The sequence below is a fragment of the Hyperolius riggenbachi genome, chromosome 7 (assembly GCF_040937935.1).
Source record: "Hyperolius riggenbachi isolate aHypRig1 chromosome 7, aHypRig1.pri, whole genome shotgun sequence".
Lineage (NCBI taxonomy): Eukaryota > Metazoa > Chordata > Amphibia > Anura > Hyperoliidae > Hyperolius > Hyperolius riggenbachi.
The window spans coordinates 127,031,478-127,045,198 of NC_090652.1; the positions used below are offsets into that span (position 1 = coordinate 127,031,478).

The 13,721-nt window shown below is 41.5% G+C and overlaps 1 protein-coding gene across 4 annotated transcripts in view; it reads right to left on the reverse strand.

The window, feature by feature from the left end:
• The window catches only part of NPRL3 (NPR3 like, GATOR1 complex subunit), a 62,594-nt gene that overhangs the window by 25,441 nt on the left and 23,432 nt on the right, over positions 1 to 13,721 (reverse strand). For all 4 annotated transcript variants that reach the window (XM_068244630.1, XM_068244627.1, XM_068244628.1 and 1 more), the window contains 4 exons: positions 12,952 to 13,026; positions 9,070 to 9,223; positions 6,732 to 6,810; positions 946 to 1,083 (listed from right to left, as the gene is read on the reverse strand). In XM_068244630.1, the coding sequence (XP_068100731.1) occupies positions 946 to 1,083; positions 6,732 to 6,810; positions 9,070 to 9,223; positions 12,952 to 13,026 (446 nt within the window). The remainder of the gene's footprint in view (positions 1 to 945; positions 1,084 to 6,731; positions 6,811 to 9,069; positions 9,224 to 12,951; positions 13,027 to 13,721) is intronic.

Sequence of the window (13,721 nt, forward strand, 5' to 3'; positions counted from 1 at the left end):
AATGGAGCAGATCCCATAAAACAAGCATTCTGATTGGTCGCTCTGTTTTACTGTACCTTTTTAGCACTGGATCTACTCCAGTTTTCATTAAGATGGTTTTGATAAATCTGCCCCACAGTTTTTTTTTTATTAGCTTGGAGTGTTAGGTCCCGTTCACACTTGCGTTTTGGCATGCAAACGGTCCGGATCGTATCAGGACCTGATCCGGATTGGAACCGTACGGTTCCGATCCGGATCCGGTCCGTTTGCATCAGGACTGCTTCAGGCTGCCATCCGGATCCGTGGGGGGAAAAAAAAAAAAAAAAAAAAAACCTTAAAATTTGTTGGGGTCTGCAGGAGGTGCACCTGGTGCACATGTAGAATCAGGTCCTCCGCTGTAGGCCTCACCTCCACCTCCGACATACTGCCAAAACAGCTACAGCACGTCTGTCACTGCTGCTCCACTCCAGATATGCTGGGCCCATGTTTCCCCATCCGAAATGGCCGCTATGATACGCATAGGAAGTGGGGTAGAACGTCCGGTGTTGTCTCCAGTGTGTTCTGTGCTTCCGTTTCCCATTGGTTTTCTATATCCGGATGGTGCAGTCAGGCTCCGGTCCGGGTGCGTGGGCCGGATGAGCCGGACCAAAAAATAGCGCATGTTGGAAAAGTGTCCGGAGTCCGGATCCGGTCCGGCTCCGTACTGTACGGAACGTACTTATGTGAACGTCCGCATAGCCTTTGCATTGCGATGCGGAACGTACGTTCCGTTTGTACAGTATACGGTCCAGATCCGATCAGGCGGATCTGGACAGGGAATGCTAATGTGAACCGGGCCTTAGATGTATATTTTGAAACTTGTAGTGTAACTAGATTAAGGTTTACTGTGCATGTCAGCTTTTGAACAGCAGAGGGCAGCAACTCACAGAAAATGTAACAATAATGCAAAATAAACACAAGCCATACCTTATACATTTTAGACTTTTCTCTATTGCTTCTGGGGGGATGAAGTTGGCTCCAACGCAGTGAATCTTATGTGGCAAACAAAAGCTGACTTCTAACCAGTTATTAATATGAAGCTGCACCACGCCTGTCGTACAAAGACTGCAAAAACACAAACACACTTCAAATATTGTTCTAGGGAACTCATTTCAATGCCTTCACTTTCACTACATGCACATGTAAAATGTAGCACAAAAACATCAGCAACAGTTCACAACTTTAAGGACCTTAATTAAGCCAGAAAAAAAGGAAAGGTTAAAACCTTTAATATATTTTCATTACTCTCTTTGCCCATATTAGGGATATTTCCAAAGTGCTTAAAGAGGAACTGTTGCGAAAATCTTAAAATTTAAAACACATTCAGATAAGAAGTACTGTACATTTCTTCCAGAGTAAAATGAGCCTTACATTACTTTCCTCCTATGTTGCCGTCACTTACAGTAAGTAGTAGAAATCTGACATTACCAACAGGTTTTGGGTTAGTCCATCTCTTCATGGGGGATTCTCAGCATGGCCTTTATTCTTTATAAAGACACTCCCTGAAAAAGATTTATACAATGATGCTGGCCAGCCTCCCTGCTCGCTGCACACTTTTTTGGCAGTTGGACGGAGCAACTGACATTCACTTAGTGCTTTTAAAAATAAAGAAGATCCTGAGAATCCCCCATGAGAAGATGGGCTAGTCCAAATCTGTCGGTCAGGACTCTACTACTTGTACGTGAGAGCAACATAGGAGAAAAGTAATTTATGGTTCACTTTACTCTGGAAGAAATGTACTTCCTATTTGTACAGGTTTACATGCATTTTACATTTTTCTAGATTTTCAACCCCACCTCTCCCCTCCCCCCATCCCCCTCCGAAAAAAAGAATATTCACCTATTCACCTATGGAGAGGGAAGGCTTTGGGTCCTATAAAGATTTCCCGCTCCTGTCCTGGTCCCCTCATTCTAGCGTGGTCACCCCGACAGCAGTATCCGACCAGTCGCATAGTACTTTGTGCCACCACGGGAGGCTTTCGGAAGTCAGACGGCTCCGTACTGTGCTTCCACAAGTGCGCTCGCGCATGTGCAGTTCTGAGCTGCTCATCTTTGCGTGCACTCAGGCTCCCAAAGACTTCCAAAGCCTCCTGCGGCAGCAGACTATAATGAGGTGACAGCGCTGGAACGGGGGGGACCATGAGAGGAACGGGAAGGCTCTATAGGACCCAGAGCCTTACTTCTCCATAGGCAAGTATCTGGGTTTTTTTTTAAGTCCAAATTACACTGGCTTTAAGTTTGTCTCAGCAGTATGCACCACATCTAAGCAGTACTACAGCCTGACGCTACAGTGCACTGAGGTGTTTTGATTCGGTCACATACCAATATACAGCAATATAGCTATAGGAAGTGTTTCTGATGCTGAAACCAGGATAATTACCCGTAGTGTAAAAGTGGGTTCCTCTTTAACTTTATTTCCTTTTATCAATGACTATATCACAGATATGTGATGCTGGGAGAAATACTGGTATTCCAAGTGAGAACCTCTTTTTGACTCTTTACAACACAAAAATAAAAGTTTAGGCTACAGATTCATTCTAAGTTATTAAAATACTATAGGCTTGCTTTCATTAACTACCACATTTTCAGTAAAACACAAAGAAGCCTATCAGCCATATATTATCCAGTTGTAAACAGGATTGATTCTCCTGCACTGTGCTGTTCTTTATCACACATTTCTGGTTTGGAACACAGGCCTCTAGTAAAGCCCTGTGTTTTCTGTTTTGGTGTCTGAAGCGACAGCTAGGTGGCACTATTTACTAGCTGGAACCACGTCTACAGCTGATGTGCATTATAAATGAACTTAATTTTATATTAAGCTTACTCATTAAAATTGGAGGTACAGTTTTTGTTTAACCATAGTCAAATTAGTGAAACTGTGACATTCACAGCACTTTCTGTTACATTACTTTACAAGCCTGTATAAAGTTTGAAATTACAATATTTGCATAATAGGACCATAAAGTAGAAAAGATCAAGAAAATTCAAACAGATGTTCATTTATTTACAAAGTACATTGATCCAATATTAACTATTAGGCCTCATACTTACAACACAAGTGTGGAAAAGTGTTTGTCATTGTTTAACCAAAGGGGATATCTATGAACCTCTGAGAAAAGTATTTGTGATTTCTCATGCTCATCAGAGTGGTGAAGGATACAAAAAAAAAAAAAAAAAAATCATTTCTAAAGGGTGTGACCTTTCACTGGACCGTCAATAGGAAGATAATAATTTATAGTTCTTAGGGCTCTTTCACACTACAGGCAGCAGAGAAAAGGCAAAACGCTGCGTTTTGGCTGCTGGCGTTTTCAAGGCGTTTTTAAGGCGTTTTGACGCCCATACATTAATATCAATTGTAATGAGAAACGCCGCAGTAGGTCCAGAAAAAGCGCCTGGGAGCGTTAAGACACAACACTCCAAAACGCGGCGTTAAGTGTGAATGTTAAAATGAAAGTCTATGGACTTTCCTTTTACCTAGGAAAACACCAACTTCGGGCGTGGCGTTAAAACGCCGAAAAAGCCCTCTGGTGTGAAAGGGCCCTTATGGAGTCGGTGCAACACCACTAATGAAACTACCCAGCTGTGGTCAGCAAACATACAACAAAGATCAAGCTAAGAGCATGTAATAACCCAGAAGACCTCAAAGATCTCCAGACTAATGGCTAAGGAGATAATGGCCTCTCTTTCTCATAGGTAAACATCTGTGTATATCAATCTACCATCAGAGGAACACTGAAGGAAAAAATTCTATCACTTGACATCCCCCCCCAAAATTTTATATATATATATATATATATATATATATATATATATATATATATATATATATATATATATATATATATATATATATATATATATATATATATTATATATTATATATTTTATATCAGTGTTCTCCCCAGAATTTTTTTCCAGCCGGGTGGCATGAAAAAGTAGCCGGGTGGCATGGAAAAGTAGCCGGGTGGCATGGAAAAGTAGCCGGGTGGCATGGAAAAGTAGCCGGGTGAGGCGAGATGAGAGCATGCAGGGCCAGTGCATCTGTGAGCAATTATGCTTACAGAATAGGAAGAGGTGAGCCGATGACAGCCGGGTGCTCCACAAAACTAGCCCGGGCACCCGGCTAAAAGAGCCTGGGGAGAACACTGTATGTATGTATGTATGTATGTATGTATGTATGTATGTATGTATATATATATATATATATATGTATATATATATATATATATATATATATATATGTATATATATATATATATATATATATATATATATATATATATATATATATATATATATATATATATATGTATATATGTATATATGTATATATGTATATATATATATATATATATATATATATATATATATATATATATATATATATATATATATATATATATATATATATATATATGTATGTATGTATGTATGTATGTATGTATGTATGTATGTATGTATGTATGTATGTATGTATGTATGTATGTATGTATGTATGTATGTATGTATGTATGTATGTATGTATATGTATATGTATATGTATATATATATATATATATATATATATATATATAAAAACTCTCTTCATGGGGGATTCTGAGGGATTTAATTATTTTCAAAAGCACTTAGTAAATGGCAGTTGCTCTGTCCAACTGCCAAAAAACTGTGTAGCGAGCAGAGAAGCTGGCCAGCATCATTGTTTAAATCCTTTTTAGGGAATATCTTCATAAAGAATAAAAACCTTGCTAAGATTCCCCTATGAAGAGATGGACTAGTCCAAAACCTGTCGCTTCTGTAAGATTTCTACTACCTACTGTAAGTGACCGCAACATAGGAGAAAAGTAGTTTATGGCTCATTTTACTGTGGAAAAACAACGCGCTTCTTATTTGTCTATGTTTGCACATATTTTAAATTTTACAATTTTTCTGCATAGTGCCCCTTGAAGGGCAGGTTTATATTGACAGTTAAAAAGGAACTCTACTGAAAATAATGTAATGAATAAAATTACACATTTTTCTTTTTACAACATTACTTTAAATTATCTGGTCAGTATTTGCCCATTGTAAAATCTTTCCTCACCCTAAAATTTCTCACAGGTGGCGACAACTTTTGTGACGTCTGGTGTATTACTGCGGAATGTGGGGGGAGAGGAGTGGATGTTGCTTATTTACAAAAATGGTTTGGAAAGCCTAGAACTACCACATTGTTACTTTTTGGTCACATTCACAAAAACCCTTTGGTTGGATTATTCATATGAGTGGAAGGTCACTGTTTTTTTTTTTGTAGCAGGCTAGGCTGGCATCCATTATCAACTATGTTAATTTGCAAGGAGTACCGCACATACATTTCCATTCTTTGAGAAGAGGAGGAGCGACAGGTGACCAGGAAATTGTAGAAACGAAACGATGAGCTGATCACGAAATACAACAAAGTGTTTTTTTCAACAATAATCCATTCTCCTGTTTTATTTGAAAAAAAATCTTTGCTGTGGTGGAAAGGACCCAGTGAATTAACTAAAACCACAGCCAGATGTCAGAAGAGATTACACAGCATACAGCACTGACTAAGTGCAATTAGTGAACTGTTTGGGGCAGCATGGTAAACACAATGCACTTTCCCGTCAGATTGACGGTCAAATCGATACTCTCCGACAGGTCCGATCTGATTTTCTGATCTATTTTGTATAGATGTGATCCGAAAAATGATCAAAAATCAAAATCGGACCTGTTCCAAATGATTGATTCAACCGTCAATCTAACAGGAAATTGCTTTGTGTGTACCAGGCATTACGTTTATTTAGTTTAGGCTCACTACAGGGTCTTTTTAACAGTGTAGTGTAGTGGGGGAGTCTGAGCACCTTGCAGGAAAAAAATATATAGGAGACAAATACGGGAGCCCAATAGTGTAGTATATTAGTATGCAATTAAAAAAGGAATTTCAATAAATTACTACTCACAAAAGGAGGTTGCAAGGGCAACCAACCGTAGGAAGCAGGTGGAGACCATAAACCCGACTCCACTCGGGGTAGTCCCAGCCGGGACCTGGATGTGGTCGCTCTCCTTGAAAAAGTAGGGACAGGTGTCCACTGTGGGGCACCCACAGGTGGTCTGTCACCACCCCTCAAACACAGATTGTTTGGGGGTATAGCTATGCACAATTGAAGGTAAAGAGGCGCCCTGGTTGAAATAAAAGCATCTAAAAACAGCTTAAAATCGAGGAAATAATATGAGGTGGCTTACCTCAATAACGAAATCCTTGTATATGACAAAAGATTTTTATTTAGCACAGGCAACGCGTTTCGCGGGTCCCAGCCCGCTTCATCAGGCCAATAAAAGTGCCAAATGAACAAGTCGATACGGCAAAGGGAGCCTCTCATCTATTTTGTATAGATGTGATCCGAAAAATGATCAAAAATCAAAATCGGACCTGTTCCAAATGATTGATTCAACCGTCAATCTAACAGGAAATTGCTTTGTGTGTACCAGGCATTACGTTTATTTAGTTTAGGCTCACTACAGGGTCTTTTTAACAGTGTTATCAGCTACAGCAAATATTTTCCAGGGGTAGGCATGTGGAAGGAGGTAGTATCTGAAGACATTTTAATTATAAAAAGGACTACTGGATGATGATGTTACTACAATATCAAATGCATTACATATTCAGCAATTAATGTTTCCAGAGGTCACTGAGAAATGTAAATAAATAGACTATACCTGTCATAGGCTTCCTTCAGGTCTCTTGCCAGCTTACTTTTTGGTAAAATATGGTGAAATGGTGACTGTGGACCTCCATCTGCCATAAGTATAAGATACACACTATATAATAAGCTATTCACAAGGTGTTACACACATTTAAAAGGTTATATTCTCAATGTTCCTGCTAGCTGGGGCCAAAAGAATGCACTTTTGCTCCTGCCCTATATATCTACCCAAACTTGTGGTGAACAAAAATTTTAGGTGTCTTTCCTCCTCTTTTTTGCAGGCTATATTTTTGAAAACAAAGTGGGTATATTGGCTCGTGGATGACCCACAAAGGGGTACATTCAGTAAAAAAGGTTGAGAGCCACTGAGTTACGGTAATGTTCAAATACATACCTGCCCAGTCGAGGACAGAACCCCCCCACCTCAGTGTCAAACATACCGTCTAGTGAAAGCAACTCCTCATTGTAATTGGAAAGGGGAAGATGATATATTAATATGTATTTTAGTAGCGATCATAGAAAGGGCAGACTTGTTTGACCTGACAAATGTGCTATAGACTAATTGAGATATCTACTCTACAACAGTGGTGAGCAGAAAAGCATCGGAGAATGCAAAACACCTCAAACCTCCTGAGGTCCCACTCCTGTTAGCCACGAAGAGAAAGCGAAGGCTGCAGTGAAAACAAGACACACCGCAGGTGGACAGTGGAGCCTTAAAGACTGCACACTGCTGTGAAGGTTCTAGGTTTTAGCAGAGGCCCACATGAGGGGAGGTCAGAGCCAGCCTTGTGTCCTGAATAAAGGCTGGTGGGGATTTGGGGTGTGACAGGACATTATATAAGAAATACTCACAGAATAAAATAAAATACAATACAGTATATACCGGTAACTTTTTTTTTGGAGAAATGTTGGGATAGAGGTGGATGGGGTTTGTATTTCTCCCAGATTTCTCTCTTAACGCGGACCTTAACTCAGAACTTCCTCTCTGTTTTAAAAGATACACAACAGCATAATAAGTACAAAGAGAAGAGAACCAGCAACCAGATGTTGCAGGGTCCCTTCTCTTCACATTTGCTGTTACTGGAGACAAAGGGACAACAACTGGAGCAGGTCACACTTTGATGGTTGGGAGCTGACTATTATTGCTTTACAAACAACAGCATGATAACCTTTAAAGAAAAACATTTCTTTGCTACAGCTTATATAAATCCCGTAAAAAAATCTGCATTGTTTCTACTTCCTGCTTTCATGGGAGCACACATATTGTTCACATCCTGTGTTTACCAATTAGCTCTCTGCCGTGGCCGTCAACTGACACAGCTGAGGGATCAAATTACAACATCACAGAAGAGGGGGAATTAGACAGTCTAAATGCTCTAAATACATACAGGGTGCATTTCTCGGTTTTCCTTCTGTCCGGTGCAAGAGTTCAGGTCCACTTTAATATGTATTAGGCTCCAGGGCAAGCATTTCAGCAGTGAAAGGGTGTTCTTCAGGTAAAAGAGGCCCTGTAGTGAATGGAAGTGAGCAGGTGGGACTTCCATTCACCAGACTAACCAGGCTTCTTAACATTTTTCCACAATGCCCACGACTAAATCCTGGTACACACCTTCAATTTTGATTGGCCAATCATTGGCCAATTGTACTACCTCCATGTACCATGAGAGATTACCTACACAATCTGCTCATAGTATTCAGAATATGTTGGTCCGCCTACTACATGGAGGTGGTAAAATTGGCCAATCAAAAGTTGTATACCAGGCTTTAGAGCATACATGTCAAACTTCAGCCCATGGGCCAAATCTGGCCCTCGGAGCCATCAGATTTGGCCCTCAGATGAATTCCCCACTTTGCATTATGTTTGTCCCACTCTAGACCACCAGAGAAGCTATACTGGAGGGTAAGCCCTAGATAACCAGGGAAGCCATATGGGGAGGAGGAAAGCACTAGATACCAGAGAACTGTATAGGGGAAGTAGGGGACCACTAGACACCAGGAAACTGTATAGGAGAGGGAGAACCACTAAACATCAGGGAATTGTATAGATGAGGGAGGGAGGACCACTAACTGTATAGGGGATAGAAGGGAGCTATTAGACACCAGGAGAGGAGGTGGCCACTAGACATTGATGTTGGCCAGGGACTTGGTCCCAGAGCTCAATTTTGGCCCACTTTGTAATAGAGTTTGACACCCCTACTTTAGAGTAAACCTTAAAAATAAATCCTGAAGACGAGCTGTCCAACAACTGAAAGGATCCCATTTTCTTCACTAACAACATAATTTAAAAAATACATATCTGTTATAAATATGTATATCAGTTGGTACAAATAAATGTAATGTTGAAATCGTACTTTCTGACATAGCAGACACTTCATCCTGTATTGCCAGGATGAGTTTGGCCTCCCTGGTTAGATACTGACATCTCCGCTCCTCATGCTGTAACACAATGGCGATTCTTCTAGTCAGGTTGTGCAAGCAGTTTATCACAGAAGGATCTGCATTTGCCTGGAGAATATACATGGGTACAAGTATTACATGCAGAATTGACTGCTAGGCTATTACAAATGTTTTAAAGCAAATCTATAAAAAGAAACAAAAACAAAAAAAAAAAGCCACCACAGCCCCTGGGGGGGGGGGGGGGGGACTTTCCTCAGGAAGGGGAAGCCTCTGTATCCTGAGGCTTCCCTGTCCTCTTCCCCCTTCGGGATCCAGCGCTGGCAGCCTTTGAACAGCGGGCATGCAAATACTTACCTTCCCGGCTCCAGCGCAGGCGCAGTAGTGGCTTCCGATGTGCTCAGTGGAAATACCCGAGCCACATCAAGTCCGCTCTACTGCGCAGGCAACTCACGAGTGCGCGGTAGAGTGGACCTGATCGGGCTCGGCTACTTCCTCCGGAGCCCATTGGTAGGCCGCTACTGCGCCTGCGCTGGAGCCGGGAAGGTAAATAATATTGCAGGCACTACTGTGCTTGCGCCACAGATGACATCCTTGTCGGCTGTATTTCCGGGGGCTGCCAGCGCTGCATCCTGGAGGATTGAGATCAGGAGGCTTCCTCCTTCCAAGGTAATTACCCCCCAGAAGCTGTTTTTTTCATTTTCTGTTATGGATTACCTTTAAGAGAATAAGATGAAGTAAAAAGGTGCAATAAAATGACTCATATGAAGAACCTGTCTAATTTACTGAGCCCTACTGTATCAAGAATTAAGTACTTCATCTTTACCAACCAGTTTATTAGCAGTCATACATAAATACATACATTCAAAGAAGATGTTAGATTAAACTAATGTAAAAACAACATGTTGTAGATTATATTTCTGTAAGTTCATACAGAATGTTTGTGACAGAAAGGGAGACAAATGTTTGTCATACTGATTTTTTTTTCATATGGTCTTGGATAAGCTATACATAAGATGTAAAAGCAACGTGTTATGTATTTAATATACACTATGTGTGAACACATATTACAAACTAGTTATAACTATAGGAAGGTTAGATGACTTTGCATTCCTTACGTTGCACTCTGATGTGTGCTGATAGTGTAGGTGCGGACTGTATGGGAGGGTCTGCTGGTCATGTAAAGAAGACTCACACTGATAAGATATGTGCTGCTAGGATCTGCTTAATCATCCTACTGCACTGAAGGTACATCTACTGCTGACTAATGCTGTCCTCATATACTATAGCAGAGAGACCGTATAGATTAAAACACACTGAATCAGCAATAGTCAGGCATCTACACCCACATGTCTTCTCTGTATCTTAATACATTACTATACTAGTTAAATATAGCTTCAAATTAAAATGATTTCTTCCACGTTAAAAAACAACATTCCTCAGCACTGTTTAAGATAAAGATTAACAATGTATTTCATTTATTTTTATTAATGTCATTCTACATGTATCTGTTTCAGATAAGAGATATTTTACTATTATTTAAGCACGTTCACTAACCATATTGTAGAAAGCATGACAGACAGATAATGGATTTGTGTTCCTTGAACAGTAGACAGTGTAGAACAGTAGCTAAAATCTCCCTTTTGTTACAAGGAACAAAGGGGTATATTCAATGAACTGTGGAAAGTAGAATAACGTGCGTAAAATCTTACGCAAGATGAGTAAAGCCTAATGCATTGCTTGCAATGTATGGCGTTCTGTTCTAATCATCGTGCGTTAAGACTTGCAGTATTTGTTTTCAGATGTGCTTGCTGAGAAATATATAGGCAGAAAAGGCAATACGATAATGGGGTATATGGGGTAATATTACCAACAAACACTGATGTGTAAGATATACAATATGCCTATCCTGGAGGATCTGCATGATCGAACACAGGAATGAACCACTATAGCCTCAAAACGGATCTAATAAGAAAATCAGGATAAAAGCTTGAGGCCCCTTTTACACTTGCATTGCGTTACCCTGTTTGACTGCAGGGTAACGCAACAGCAATGCAAGTCAATGGGGCCTTTACACTTAGCGCATCACATTGCAACGGAAGTGTTTATCCCACCGCAATCCTGGCGCACGTCTTCAGCGTGTTACCACAAGCACCATGCTTAACACTTGGTGCTTGGGGTAAATGAAGTTAATGGGCGACGCAGTAAGTGTGAATGATTTAGCACGCGCGGTGTGTCATGGTGGGCATGCGCGGAGTGGACCCAGAACTGTCAGCTTCACTCTGTGGCAACCGGATCCATCACAAATGGGAACCAAGCCCAACACTGATCTTTCTCCTGGAGCACCATCATTCATGGATGTCTACCATGGAAGACCTTATATGTTTTCTATAAAGGCGGTAAGCAGAGCACCTCTACACAGGTATATTTAATCAATAGATCAATACAATTGTTTCTCCACTGAGCAGAACCAACCCATTTTTTTTACCATTTTAAATAAAATAATAAGGATAATAAAAACTGATTAAATTAGTAAAAAGTGACATGATACATGGTGGCTGGTATACCCTTTAAGGAAGAATGATTAACTGTTGGTTGCTTGTTCTTTGAGCTAGAAGGCCCTGTTAGTGGCTTTTATACTTTTAGGGTAGGGTACCACTTGGAGGCCATGTGAAAATGGCAGCGGTTTCTGGTGGCCAAATCAGTATTCTTGGCCGGCAGCCAGCTGAGAACATCTGACTGTCTGCAACGGAGAATTGCATGCATTGAGCAGTAAAAAGCATCAGGGTCCGAGCCCACTAACGCAGTTGTGTCCACTTTGCAGCAACACATCAATGTCACAGATGCTGAAAAGCAGACACAACTGTGTACAACTGCATTAGTGGGCTCAGGCCCTCAGTGTCATCTTTTTTTTTCCCCCGCTGTGGAAAAATCACACAATTCTCCCAGTGCACTGCAATTGGGAAGCAATATGTGCATTTTCACCTGTGTGACTCTAAAGGTAGCCATACACTGGTCGATTTGCCATCAGATTCGACCAACTGACAGATCCCTATCTGATCGAATCTGATCAGAGAGGGATCGTATGGCTACCTTCACTGCAAACAGATTGTGAACCGATTTCAGCCTGAAACCGTTAATCTGTTGTGGTGGTGGTGGTGCTGCCGCCGCTCCCCCCGCCCGCATACATTACCTGCTCCGCCGGCGCGACTCCAGTCCCCAGGTCACCGCTGCTCCGTCTCCGCTCTGGTCTCCGGCCCCGGCATGCTTTACTTCTTCCTGCCCGGCAGGAAGTTTAAACAGTAGAGCGCCCACTACTGTTTAAACTTCCTGCCGGGCAGGAGGAAGTGAAGCATGTCGGAGACCAGCGCGGACACGGAGCAGCGGTCACTGGGGGTAGTCGTGCCGGCGGAGCAGGTAATGTATGCGGCTCTATTGCGTCGGTCGTCGGGTACTCGAACACCGCTAGCGACGCGCTCCCTACCCGCGGGCGATCGACGCTAATTTTCCGCACGGAGCGATCGGACGAAAAGGATCGAAATTCGGCGTGTAGCGCGAACGATTGGCAGCAGATTCGATCCCAGTGATCGAACCTGCAGTCGAAACGGCGGCGAATCGAGCCAGTGTATGGCCAGCTTAACCCTACTTGTTTGTGTAATTTTGCTTTTTGGTTTCTCAAGCATGCCAAGCAAAATATGTGGTGCACTTACTACTCAAAAACTGCATAAACAAGCCTAACTCTTTAATCACATTTTATATATGAACAGGTAAAATGTATTGTACTATTTACGCAATTGAGATTATGCTCTAAGCAACCATTCATAGACCTGCACACTTACCCTTAAAGCAAAGACCACATTGAAGAGAATCATGGTGGGCATTTCTCTCTTTGGTGAAGGATCAGTTTTTGATACCTACAGGACAAATAAAGGTGGCTTTTGAAATAGTTTTAGAAATTGACTACTATACCTGCTGCCACTTTTAATATTAGACAATATTTCATCAAACTATTCTGCCCCAATATTTCTATCCACATTCTAATAAAATCAAAATATACTTGTATTACTGATGATAGCCCAATTGTAAATACTGGCATGTCACCTCCAGTATTTACAGCATAAGGGCAGAAAAGGATTAACCTCCCTGGCGGTGATTATTTCCAGATTTTAGGGTCTTTTCAGCAGGTTTCAGACCCTAAAATCAGAAAAAAATATCATGCTGCCAGAACGCCAGCAGCAGCCCGAGCACTTACCTCCCTGGGCTCCAGCACTGCAATTTTCCCTTCATCCTCCGGGTGGCGCTGTAACCCTGACGGCGATCTCACCAGAGTGATTCAGAGCCTCGGACGACAGGAAGGAGAACGGCTACCCACGTCTGGATCCCCCGGGAGGTGAGTAAAAATAGCCTAGTGGTTAAGATGAAATGGAGCCCTGGGCAAAATAGCAGTTGTAGCCCACCACTGATGATCACGTGGCTTTTTATTAGTTAGATTTGGTGGGGGGCAGCATCTTCCAGACCCCTAAACCCTCTCCAGGCACTAGGCAACTGCCTAGGTTTGCCTTGAGGATGATCCGGCTCTGCTTAAAGGAATACTATCGATTCACATATT